This window comes from Quercus lobata, chromosome 8 (genome assembly GCF_001633185.2).
Source record: "Quercus lobata isolate SW786 chromosome 8, ValleyOak3.0 Primary Assembly, whole genome shotgun sequence".
Taxonomy (NCBI): Eukaryota; Viridiplantae; Streptophyta; class Magnoliopsida; order Fagales; family Fagaceae; genus Quercus; species Quercus lobata.
Genome location: NC_044911.1, coordinates 37121526 through 37135608, shown reverse-complemented (window position 1 = coordinate 37135608; position 14083 = coordinate 37121526). Strand labels below are relative to the sequence as shown.

Here is a 14083-nt window from a genome sequence, read left to right as displayed (position 1 = left end):
AATGAGTTGCAAAATTTGTCGCACATATTAGTATTTGACTAGGAAAAAGAGAAAGCGACTTGTATTGAAATGTATGTTGCCCAAAAAGCCAAATGATTATTCTCAATATTGAAATATTAAAAATTTCAGGCATCGATCTCAAAATGATACATAAAAAATGATCAAATGTAATGAATTATAAAGAAGCCAAATGAAAAGTTTCAAAGATATGTAATCGTTCTCTTGTGGGAGGTCATATATGTTCATTTCTATAATTAAGATAGACCACTTGACCTAATACCAGTTGTGTATGACTTGATTGAATTGATCATTAAAACTTCACTCTGGACTAAGGACTATTCCACATTTGATACTCACACACAACACACAAAACTTTTGTTCAATGAATGCTTATTTCATTTGTTCGATTGTACGTGTTTAAATGTGATGTGTATACTCAATTGCTTGTCGATCAAATCCAAAAATATTTTTGAGTATTTTATATGTTTTTGAAAGTGTTTTTATACTTTTGTGTTTTGAGTTTTTGTTTAAATTGCATTTTTTATGTTTTTCATCAAAAAACTTCTTCAGAGAGATTTTCGTGAGAAACTTGCAACTAAGCACTTCCCACGAAAATGGGTTAAGGCAAAATCATGAAAACACAAAAATCAGACAGAAACTTTGGCGATTGTCTCGCTACTGTTTTGCGAGTAAAGTCTTCCCGCGAAAAGTTTTTTCCTTCAGAGACATTTTTCGCGAGTAACTTTGCAAGAAGCTAACCCGCGAAAAACATGTGTTTTCAGTTTTAAAGGGTTGATGTAGACAGTTTTTCAAAAACTCTTGTTTTCCCTCACTTGGCCTCCCTCAAGCCTCAACCAACCCAAAACTCAATTTCACTTAAAAACTCAACCATATTTCAAGTGCGATCACTTCAAATTCATTTCTAAGGTATGTTTTTAACATCTTTTATCTTTTTTTCCTTAGATTATGCAGCAAATGTCAGGTTTTACTTGGTTTGGGTATTTTATAAAAAGAGTTGGGAACTTTAGTTTTTGTGAAAATTTTTTCAATTTCTTGATTGGGCTTTGTCCCATTTGATTTGTTTGTGTTTGTGTTGGCCAATTGTGGTAATTTAACATGTATTTAGGCAAGATTCACCCATGTTCATGCATTGCCACATGTTAGTTTTATAGTTGCATATCAAGTGTTTGATAAAATGCCCAAATGGCATTTTGATGGTGTGTTGGACTCCAATGAGTTCCAAACTTTGGGGATTACCATGATTGGACTTGTTTATCATGTTCTGGTAATTGATTGTGTGTTTTACACACTTTGACCCAAATGTGCTTAGCCATGCCTTGCACATGCATCACATATGCATACCACATGCACACTTGAGGCACACACTTGCACAATTGTCAATTGTCTTGCATTTCATTGATATTACTTGTTTTAGCACTTATAAGATGATTGTATGACATTGTTTTTGTTCCTTTTTAGGACTTTGTGCTTGTTTTATGGACTAACTTGGTACTAATCAAGTTTGTGTTCTTGTTTTGTGTTTTTGCACTTGTTTTTCTACTTTGTGTTTGTTTGTGCAGATGTCTCCCACTATGCACTCTACTTCCAAGAAATCCTCAAAGCATCCACGCACGGACTCAGAGAATTTCCAAACCATTGGGGTAGACATGGCCTACAATGAATACTACAAAAGGGCAACAATCATCATGGAAAGGGTTGTACAAATGGAGACCCTTGAAAACACTTCCATCCTTGAAGTATTCAAGGAGAGAACTTGGAAAAAGTTGCTGAATCCAAGCGAAAATGTATATGCTGAACTCATAAGGGAGTTCTTCGCCAATGCCACTGTGGAAGGAGACCACATCAACTTTTGGGTGTGACAAAAGGAATTCATTATCACAAGGAATTCCATTCAAGAGTTCTTAGAAGTTCGTCCTCCATCTCAGCCAATCTCTATACAATATGATGACAGATTGAACTCTCTTGAGCCTATGGCAGAGCTCTTTGGTGGTTTTCTCAAGAAGAAGTCAATGAACACTATCCCTTTCAATGCGGAGATGAGGACATTGGCCTATGTCATGATTCACAACCTCTACTTGGTGACGAACTTGACAACACTGTCCAGACCAAGAACCATTTTCCTATATGATCTCTTCACCCATAAGGAGATTGACATATGCGGTCATATATACCACCTCCTGACCAAGAGTGTCACCAAAAGGAACTCAAGGATAATATTGCCATTCCCAAGTCTCGTTATGGGTCTCATAACAAAGACCAAGCTGAAGATTCCAAGCGGTCTTACCATTGTGCAAAGAGATTATCCCATTGGTACTCATACTGTGACCCGAAGCAAAGCCCACATCACTGGATCAAGAACTGGTATTTCTCAAATCCCAAGAGATGATGTTGAGGAAGAAGGTGGGGATACGGAGGAAGAAATTGATAGGTTCACCTCAGCCCCGGAGGGCTCTGCACAACCATCTTCCCAAGCACAAGCACGGGGACCCGATCGTCTTAATCGCCTCATTGCAGGGGTAGAGCAGATGTATGGCATGCTCGAATCCCATGTGCAGCACACCTAGGACCAATTTGCTTATATCCAAGGCCAGATTACTGTGCTATCATCATAGATTGAAGACATGACGATGAAGCAGGGATCTAACTCAGAATCTGAGCAGTTTTAGTTTCTTTGGCCATTTCGGTCAAAAAGGGGGAGAAAAATTTTGAGGGGGAAATGCACAGTTTAAGGGGGAGCAGAGCAGATCATAGATAATCATAGATATTGGTTTATTTTGGTGGTCTAGCGGTTTAATTTTGTTTTTACCTTTATAGTTTTTATAACTCTGGGATATTTACATTGCTTTCTTTTAAATCTTTAAGTACTTTGGTTTAATATCAGTTTAATATTCAGTACTTTGTTTCTTTATATCTTTGCTTTGTAGCATTTTTTTAAGTACTTTTAGATTGTGTTGCATTATCTTGAGTACTACACACTTGTGCCCTTTTTGGATCGTGTATCCTTGATGCAAATACTTCTTGTATTTCACATTGGTTGTGTGTTGGACATGCAATTGATTTCTGCATTACTCTTAATTGCATTACGTGTCCAGATGATCATTTACTAGCTAAATGTTCATTGTAGTCATTCTTTAATGACTGTTCCTGTCTGATCAAGATATGCTTAACTATTTATATAGTGTTTATTACCTTGATCGCATTTTACTTGCTTATATACATACCGTGTATTCAACTTGTCATAAGCTTAATGAAAGTTTTGTTTGTGTGCGAGTGTTTCAGGTTACAGGTATATACATGCAAGTACTTCACAACTTCTAGATTAGGTGTGAGTGAGTTTTACCATTGTTACCAAACTTATGTTTAAGTCTAGAGTCTATTTTAGGGGTTTTGTCACGGAATAGCCAAACGGGGGATTGTAAAATTGTGATTTACAACTAATTTGTGTTGACTTTAATTCCGTGCCAAATTTGATTGTAATTTTGTTCAATTTTTTGTACCCTGTATTTTATGTGGGATTTCATTGTAAGGGTTGTGTGTGAAAGAGTGTGAAAACTCAAGGCAAATTGAAGATCAAAGTTTTCGCGGGTAGCTCACGATAAGCCTTCCTGCAAAGTGAAGCATGTGCTCAGCACATGACTGGAATGCGAAGAGTCATGACAGATGGTGATAGTTGTTTTTCGCGAGTGTCTTGCAGGTAAGGCCTTTCCGTGAGATACTCGTGAAACATTCTGTTTTGCCAATTTGTCATATCTGATACACCAAGTCTATACCCACACTATATATACCCATACCCACATATGTTGAGGAGTGCTTTTCATAGAGAAAACCCTAGCCACAACCTTTGAGAGTTAGAGATTGTTGTACCAACAATTCTCTACACAATCCATTGGGATTTTCCTCAACCCCTATCTCTCAATTTCCAAATCCTTGAGAGGTTGATAGCCTAAACACTTACCACACCCATCATGAGTGTAAAGTGAAGTTTTAGTGCTGCTGGGAAGTATTGGAAGAAGCCATTTGTTTGGTGGATGCAATCGGGCTAAATTGTGTGATCCAAAGAGCTAGAGAAGACAAGGTTTTGTTAAGTCAGTTAATAGCAGGAGCTTGGAGGGCTTGAGTACATGGGGTAAACTAGACTTGGAGGGTCTTTTGTTATTTGTGTACTCCAACTTATTCTCTAGTGGATCAATTTACAACTTGAAGGGCGGCAGAGAGGTTTTTCAAGTATTTGATGTTATAAGTAAAAATTTTCAAACAAACTACAAAAATTGGTGCCTTAGCCATTGGAGCTACTGGTGCTAGAGGTCCGGTGATTAAATCGCCGAAACCAATAGCCATAACAGTGGTTCGAAAACCAAAATGTTGGTGATCGTCTCTAGAGCAGTGTCTTTGGTAACTGAATTGCCAACATTGGTGGTCAGAATGACAACTTCCGTTATCAGACCTCTAACATCAATTTGGCAGCTGTAGAGGCAACTCGTGCCATTGAACCCACCACTAGTTACTAGAGTAGCAACTCCGACCACCAGACCGGTAACATCGATAGTTGGAACAATGACTCCAGTGACCAGACTTGTAGCATTGATCGCTAGAGCAGCAGCTCCATTCGCTAGACTGCCGACACCAGCTGCCTAGTCCACATGACTGGTAACCTAACTACTAGGTAGGCTTAGGGGAAGCCATTGTGCATTTTTAAAAATATTTTTCCAGATATTTAAAGGTAAAATGGTTTAGAGCACTTACAGCAGTGGAGCTAAATAGCTATATTGCTATTTTAGCTCCACCAAAACACCAAAAAGAGCATGCAGCAGTGGAGCTATACATATAATTTTTAGCTTAATTGCTACAGTGCACATCTATCTATAGATGTGCACTGTAGCTAAGAGTTAAACAAAAAAAAAACAATTTTTTACTCCTCAGTCAAATTAAAATATTATTTTTTCTTCCTTTTAATCTGTTCTGAATTGCAAATCAGTCTGGCTTCCCTTCTTTCTTCCTCCACTTTCCTCTTCTTCTCTCTTCTTCCTCCACCGCTAGCCCGATCTCACAGCCTAGCCGCCAGCCCAGCTCCGACCCATCCCCAACTCCGACCCATACCCGGCATCGACCCATCTTGCCAATCTCCCCACCCATTCTGCCAACAAACCCATCTCATCGATCAGACCCACTTCTCTTCCACCGATCAGACCAAGCCAACCCAAGCCCTAAGCCGTCAATCCACGCCTCCGACCCACGTCTTCGCCTAGTCCTCCATCTTAACGCTCACCCAACGCCGACAAGCCTCGGTTTCTCTGGATTTCGTGGGTTTCATTCGTCGATCCAAGCTCTGGGTTTCATCATTAAAGCCGCCACTACCTTCCTCCGCCCATTGCTTTGGTTTTTCGTCGATCCAAGCCTTGGGTGTTTTTTTTTTTTTTTTTTTTTTTTTTTTTTTTTTTTTTTTTTGCATTTTGTGAATTTGATTGCTGTGGTGTGGGTGTTGCCTGGTGGGTTGGGTGGGTGTGGGCTTGGTTGATTTTTTTTTCTTTGTTATGGGCTGTGGTGGTGGTGGTTGTGGTTGTGGTTGTGTGTGTGGTTGTGATTGATGTTTATTGTAGAATATATATTATTTTATTGTATTAAAAACTAAAATAGATCCACTGTTGTAGCATGTGTGTAGATAAAATAGATAAAGTAATTTTTTGTGGAGCTAAATTGCTAAATTTTTAGCTCCACTACTGTGAATGCTCTTACTACTTTTTATATAGAATTTTATAGTCAACGGAAAATATTTTACAAGTTTCACTATATTTTAGATGTAAAAAAACACTTGAAAGTGAGAAAACATTTTCTAAAAAATATTTTATTTCAAAACAAACGGAGCATTAATAACTTTTTTTTTTCCTTGTTTTGGCCTAATTTAAGTAAGGGTTAATTACAGATTACCCACCTATGGTTTAGCCCGAATTTAACTTACCCACCCGTGGTTTTATTTTTAACACTTTACCCACCCATGGTTCATTCTGTCTATGCTCCATAACCCACCTCTAATTTTTCCGTTATTCTAACACCTTTCATCAAAAAATCAAACAAGAAATCAGATCAAACACTCCTCTCCCACAACAAAACATGAATAACATAAAGAAGTTTCACTTCAATTTTTTGGTGTGGTGATTGAAAATGTTGATGATGATTTAGATCTGTGAAAGACTTGCAAACTGTTTGATTCTTTGCCTGTAAATGAATGTTTGACTATGAGAGTTTTGTGTTGGGGATGGTTGATGTCTATTATTCATTGAATTACTATGTTGATTTTTTTTTTTTTTTTAATTTAAATTTTTGATCATGACAGAGTCAAAGGTAGTGGTGGTGGTGGGGAAAGAAGGGAGGAGAAAAAATGGAGGAAACAATGGCAGCAAGGTATTGGTGTCACATGTGTTCACAAATGGTGAATCTTGTTATGGAAGCTGATATCAAATGTTCCTTTTCCCAAGTGGGTGAGCAACACAAAAAACATAATAAAAGCATAAAAATCAAGATTTAAAAGCATATTTCTTAAGATGGTGAAATTTTGGATTAAGAACATTCTTCCTCTTTGTAAGAACATTTTCAAGCTTATCAATCCAAACAAAACTGTCAAGGGGATAGAAAAGATTGAGAAAGAAGTTTGTGGTGTGTTTGATTTGGTTTTAATTTTTGGTTGCGGTGACTGTGGCTTTATTTTCAAAATTTATGGGTTTAATTTTTGGTTTATGTTCAAGATTTATGGGTTTAGTTTTTGGTTTGGGTTTATGTTCAAAAATTCTGGGTTTAGCTTTTAGTTTCTAAAATCTGGGTTTAGCTTTTAGTTTCTAAATAAATTGGTATGGGCTAGAGAAAGATTGGCAAGTCTTCTAGGCTCTAAGATAGGATCCGTTTCTGCCAAATTAATTTTGTGGATACGGCTTGGATCTTTATCTTCGTAATTTGGAAATTGGTGATTGAACAGATGTGGACGTTGAGGTTCGAAAAATTTGTATTTGTCAAGAGAGGCGCATGATTCCTCTTTTAAGCAACCTACTTTTCTTCTATCCTTGATATGTTAATCCATGTGGCTCATATGTGGCTCATCATCAACCTTTTCGACCACCACACCAAAAAATTGAAGTGAAACTTCTTTATGTTATTCATGTTTTGTTGTGGGAGAGAAGTGTTTGATTTGATTTCTTGTTTGATTTTTTGATGAAACGTGTTAGAGTAACGGAAAAATTAGAGGTGGGTTACGGAGCATAGACGGAACGAACCACGGGTGGATAAAGTGTCAAAAATAAAATTACGGGTGGGTAAGTTAAATTTGGGCTAAACTACATGTGGATAATCTGTAATTATCCCTTTAAGTAATGATATAGATCTTCAACATAGGGGTTTTTAAGTCAAATCCATACATAACAAATTCATTCAACAAGGAGTCACTCGAGTCGAAAAGTCCTCAGAGACAAGAACTGATGGTATTGGTTTGAGTGATGATTTTTTCATCCGGCAGTCCAACAACTCCAAGTCCATCATTACAAGTATTGTTGAGCACAGCCATAAGTTGCTTGAATTTCATATGAGAGATATGGTGATATCTCTACCAAATTTGGAACAATCCACTCCAGATCTACCTAGCTCCACCACATTCTCTAGCGTTGACTGGTTCAACTCGAGTCAACCATTAGATTTCCATTACATCCAATCAAAGACCCTTGTAGCCGCAATTGGCTATAGGTTTGCATTCTTCAGACTTGACGACTTGTCATTTTTAGGTTGGTTGGTCAGTTAATACAAAACCCCGAGTCGGATCATCATGTGGACACCCTTACCTTAACCACATTTATTATTATTTTTTTCATTGTATTTTATATTAAGTCATCATTTTTGTTACTTTCATAATTGACGTTATTTTTTAATACTCCATATACTCTTTCTCACTTATACTTTAATCATTCTCCTTTGACACATAACAAAACCATTTAAATAAATTCTTCCTCACCTTTTCATCAGTGTGGTCACCCCTATTTTTAAGAGAATTTCTTTAATTTGAATATTTTCTTCATGTGCATGTCTAGTTATTTTCTTCTTATTTCAACTACACTCATTTTATGAATATTGAATATGTTAACTTTTAATAGCTCAACTTTTTGCACCAGGGAACTTTGTTTGTCTTATGGTCAAGGGCAGGAGGGGGAGGGGGAGGGGGAGGGAGAGAGGGGCATCTCCTAGAGCTCCACAAAGATTCCTTCATAAATATGATATGGCAATACCATACTAGTGTAGCAGTAGAAGTGTAGAACTGCAAATGACTATTGTAGTTTTACTAGAGGAGAAAGTCTTACTTTTTTGGCGTTAGGTCCAAAAAAGAAACATTTGATATGGATCCATTATTTCTCTCTTCACTTTCACTCTAGAGCTTTGTTCTTGTTTCCGAAAGGTGAGAAAAATTATCTCATATCTTCTCAGTTCTTCACAAAGCTGGGTCCGGTTTTATTTTTATATTTTAATTTTTGAAGCTGGTTCTAGTTTTATGTAGGGCGACTGAACAATAAATGTAATTGATGTAATTGCATAAAAAAAGACCTCCATTTGTTAAAAAAAAAAAATTATATATATAATATATTTATCTATATATTTTAATTACAAAAAAATTTAAAATACTTTTTTTAATAAATAAAATACATTAAAAAAACCACATTATATCTTAAAATGCATAATATTGCACAATAACCATGCACAATGCAAAATACCGCTTACAACTTGATAGGACAAGATTGCACAGCACTATGTGGACTTTACAGTCTTGTCCACAAGACCCAACACATCACAAGGGCTATTGGCCTAAGCTAAGCTAGCCCGCACCGGCCCCACACTAGTGAATAAGTTATCAAATTTTTTTTTTTTTAATACAAACTTTTACTTTATCGATTATTATAAATTATCACACCAATTAATCATTTGATGTATATTATATCAACTCATTTGTATTATAGTGATACTAATTTATTAAACCATGTAATAAATTAACTTTTATTAGGTTTAGACTTTAAAGTTTTTTAAAAAAATTCACTTAAAATTTTCGCCTAAAGCCTCCAAAATTGTTAAGCCGGCCCTGGTTTTATGATTGTTGAAGATAGATGTAGGAACATACGAGATCCAAAAGAAAAAAATTATCAAATATAGAGCCAAATTCATGAAAATGTTTAGATATATGCAAAATACAGAGGTGAACAAAGTTTTCTTCAGTAGACCCACACTTCCGAGAGGGGTTTAGAAGTTAAAGGTGATAAAATACAAGGAAATAGGGATACCTGGGTTGTGTTCGGAGTTGGGCTCTGGAATTCCTTTGTGTGGGTTTTTGGATTTCAAAATCGGAGAGGAGAGGGGAACCTCAGAATGTAGGGGTGGCAAAGTAAGCCCAAACCCATTTGCCCACCCAAATTCGTCCACTCTAATTAAACCCAAACCCACCCAATTATTAGTTGGGTTAAATAGGCATCAACCCAATTAGACCCAATAATTATTGGGTTTTAACTAAAAGCCCATTGAACCCCATTTAACCAAAAAACAATATACCCAAATTCAACCCAACCCTTCCCACCAAAAAAAACAAAAAACCCAACCTTAGACGTTTCAGGGTTTCAATCACATTGGTCAATTTCCAGAACTTTCCCTGTTCATCTTTAGAACTTTCCCTCATTTTCTCAACCTCCAATCACATTTTAGTTGGAAACCCAACAACTTCAGCGTTGAAATTTTCTCAAAACTCAAACCCCCAAAATTGAAATTTACTACTTCAACATGGAAAGCTCAGTCCCGCTAATTCAAACCTCAATTTCTTCGCCCCCTAACTTTTCGTAAACCCTAACTCTCTCTCTCTCTCTCAAATTCTCGTCCTCGATAATCGATTCGCCACTTTGAACTGCAATTTTCGGTACCAACCTTGTTTTCTAATTATTAGGTTTTTCAAGTTTTGAAATTTTCCCTTGTTTTCTTCGCTCCCAAACAGAGTCACAACACTTTTACTGTCTCTTTAGCGTGTTACTTTGGCTAAGCACGTTGTTTATATTGCAAGCAAATTTGTATTAAATCTTTGAAAGACTTTGCATTGTTTTATTATCAGACGCCAGCTTTGCTCTCTTTTCTCTGCAATTAACTCAGCAATCGATCTTGAATTTCTCAAGGTTTGGTGAGCATTTTTTTTTTTTGAAAGTTTCAATTTTGATGTCATTTCTGGATTACCCAGAAGAATTTTATGCTGAGAATTATGTTGTTCTTTGTAATTGTAGAAATGGGTCACCTCATAATTTTATGGGTTTGGCTTCTTTGATCAAATTTGATTACTTTTGCTCAATTTTTATATCATTTCTGGATTGGCCAAAAGAACTATGCTCAAAATTGTGTTGTTCTTTGTAATTGTGGAACTGGGTCACCTCAGAACTTAATGGGTTTTGCTTCTTTGATCAATTAATTACTTCTGCTAATTTGATTACTAGTTCTTACATGGTTGGATCATGGAATTCTAAAACTTTTTTTTTTTTTCTTTTTGTTTATTGTTATTGTTATTATTAAAACTTTTACAATTTTGATATGCTTGTGAAATTGCATTTTACCTTGGATAATTTGTCTGGGTGCTGGATAATTTGGCTTTGTTCAATGTTGATGACTTGGGGGAGTTGCTATATTTGTACTTAAATTTTTTGTGGTATTAGATTTCTCCTCCTCCTTTTATGTTACAATGTTCAAAAAACAACCGAGGTTACCTGGTCTCATGGTGCTCTTACTTTATCAAGTTGTCATACATTTTTAATAATTGGCATAAATTTCAGACACTTTGTTATAAATCCTATATTTAGTAATTCTATGAATGAAGACGCACAAACAGGATCTCTAAGACATCCTAGAAGAGTGTTTATTTGAGTGGTCAGGTTTTAGAATGGTTCAAAATGCTGAGTTTTTTTTTTTTTTTTTTTTGCTGGTTTTGTTTTCCTTTACATTTTTGATGTGGATTCAATGAATGAAGAAAATGATGAGTATGGTGATACTGTTTCAAGTGCTCCAAAAAGAATGAGATGTAGAACTTCTTCTGTATGGTCGGATTTTGAAATATGACCTAAAGGTTCTGATGGGAAAGAGAGAGCAAAGTGTAAAAAATGTCAAAATTCTTTTGTTGTCGGTTCTAGTGGCACTACTTCTTTGTTGCATCATAGAGAAAAATGCCATGAGGTTGACAATCAAAGCGTGTCTCGTCAGACTTTAGATCAAGCTATGTATAGGGAAATGGTTGCATTGGCAATCATTAGGCACAACTATCCATTCTCATTTGCAGAACATGAGAACAATAGGTTGCTTCATTGTTATTTGAATCCTGATGTTAAGACTATATGTAGGAACATTGCAAAATCGGATGTGATAAAAATATACAGGAGAGAAAAGGAAAATTTGAAGCATGATTTAAAGTCAATTACTGGGAAGTTTTGCTTAACATCAGATTTATGGTCTTCACCTAACACTAATGAGTACATGGTTCTTATAGCACATTATGTTGATAAACACTGGGTGTTGTAGAAGAAAGTTTTGAGTTTTTGTCATGTGCCACCTCCACATGGTGGTGTTATATTGGCAGAGAGGTTGTTAGGTTTGCTGAAAGAGTGGGGCATTGAGAAGAGGGTATTCACCATTACTTTAGATAATGTTTCATATAATGATACTTTGGTGAGTCATTTAAAGAGACACCCTTCTTTTAGACCTTATTTACCTTATGGTGGTGAGTTCTTTCATGTGCGTTGTGGTGCACACATATTAAACCTTATTGTACAAGATGGATTAAAAGTCATAAATGAGGTTGTGTATAATTTACGTGAAAGTGTTAAATATGTGAGAGGTTCAAATCATAGGAAGTTGAGGTTTGCTCAATGTCTTTCAGAGCTTCCTTTTTTGACAAGTATGAAAGTACGCCAAGATGTCCCAACAAGATGGAACTCAACATACTTGATGATTGAGATTTGTCTTAAGTATCGAGATGCATTTTCTCACTTGAGTAGGATTGATAAATACTTTGTCAATTGCCCTTCAGAGGAGGAATGGGAAAGGGTGGAGAATATAGCAAGGTTTTTGGAACCATTTTATGATATTACCAAGCTTTTCTTTGGGACAAACTACCCCACAGCCAACTTGTATTTCCATTGTGTTTGGAAGATTCAGTTGCGTATTATGGAACAGTTAGAAGATGATGATGCGATAATCAGAGCAATGGCAAAAGAAATGAAAGAAAATTTTGATAAATACTGGGAGTATTATAGTCCTGTGCTATCATTTGCTGTCATTTTGGATCCTAGATACAAGTTGCAATGTATAGAATTTTGTTATAGCAAGTTGTATAAGCAAGAAGCAATATCTATGGCAACGAATCTTCGTGATACATTGTATGGCATCTTTGAGGACTATAAGAATTCTACTAGTGATATCTGCAATATGGTTGAAGTAGCATCCAGTAGTGGTGGATTGCATGGTCATTATGTTAGGCATGATGACTTCTTTGGTTTTGAGACATATAAGAGTCAACTTATTGGTTCAGATTCAAGCAAGTCACAATTGGATTTATACTTGGAAGAGGCTCGATTTGACCATAAGTTGCACGAGGATTTGAATGTTATAGGGTATTGAAAGTCCCATAGTAATCATTTCCCAGAACTTTCCTTGATGGCATATGGTATTTTGAGCATTCCCATTACTATTGTTGCCTTGGAGTTTGCATTTAGTATTGGTGGCCGCATTCTTGATAAGTTTCGCAGTTCTCTTTTGCCACAAACTGCAAAAGCTTTGTTATGTGCTCGTGATTGGCTATGTGGAGTACCAGGTATATCATATTTTTTTTATCACTTATGTGCTCGCAATATTCATTAATCTGTATTTGATGTACTAATAAATGTTTTGCTTTCCTTTTTCAGTTGTACATGATTTTGAGGAAGAAAGTCTTGTGGAGGATTTTGGCAACTTGTGCCTATCTCAATCTAGTTCATATGTTGATGAGGATTAGGTGAAAGGAAGCTTTAAAGTTAGGTTTTTGTTGCTTATTAAGTGCTACATTGTTGGATAGGTTATTTATCGTCTTCTTTTTTAATGTACAGGGTTTTAAGATTTTACTTTTGGTTGTTGGTGGTGTTAAATTTTAATTGGATCAGCAGCTGGTGCAATCTCCAATAATGCAACTTTCCCACTTGAGGTGGCTCGCAAGCATATGCAGGCTGCTGGACCTATCGATAGGAGACAGTATCAAAGCATGCTTCATGCTCTCGTGAGCATATTTGAAAATGAAGGGCTTCCAGGTTTGTGTAGAGGGTTGGGACCAAGTTGTGTGAAATTGGTTCACAGGTCATATATTACATCCATTTTGCATTTCTTTTTATTACAAGGATGTAGCTCAAGAATCTCCATTTAAGATAATTTGAGTGAATTTTTTTACATTATAAGTGTTTTTAGAATTGCCAATTTGTTTCAGATCAGATGTTTAGCCTATTTACTTCAATGTAAGACCAATTACACAATTTTTAAATCCAAGCCCGTGGAAAGTGTGGCCACACGCCCGTGGTTGACAATTTTTTAGATTTGGTATTTTGATCAAGAAGTCAAGGTGGAAAAATGAAACTCAAAGAAGGGCCCCAAACGATACAATTTGGATGAATTATAAATTCCATTGTCTTAAATCTTAAAGACCTCATTTGGATTGCAGAAAGTACTACTAAATAGCTCCTTTTGAATTTTGTTATTTAAACAAATCCAATACGAGATTGGCTTTTCATGCAGTGAAGAGCTGAGAGGCATGTAAGTGGTTTTTTCAAACTGTGGTCCATTCAAGCATCCAAGGGGTCGTTATTGCCATTTAATAGACTTCAAATTTCTGATAAAATTTTTTAGAATCCGTTTTCTTGAGACAAGCCCAAAAGACTTTGTATATACATATGGTTATTGCCAATTAGTAAGGAAAATAATGCAAGAAGCACATTCAAACATGTAAGGAAAAGAATTTCGAAACATTAATTTCAATAGAAATCTTAAGCATATCATAAAA

General features: G+C 36.0%; 1 protein-coding gene across 1 annotated transcript; it reads left to right on the top strand.

Annotated features, from left to right (window-relative positions):
- Window positions 1-11292: 11292 nt before the first annotated feature.
- LOC115956815 (zinc finger BED domain-containing protein RICESLEEPER 2-like) lies at window positions 11293-13051 on the top strand. Its single transcript, XM_031075101.1, has 4 exons — window positions 11293-11538; window positions 11581-12671; window positions 12774-12871; window positions 12963-13051. Exons 1-4 carry the CDS (start codon window positions 11293-11295, stop codon window positions 13049-13051), a joined length of 1524 nt encoding a protein of 507 aa, XP_030930961.1.
- Window positions 13052-14083: the final 1032 nt, after the last annotated feature.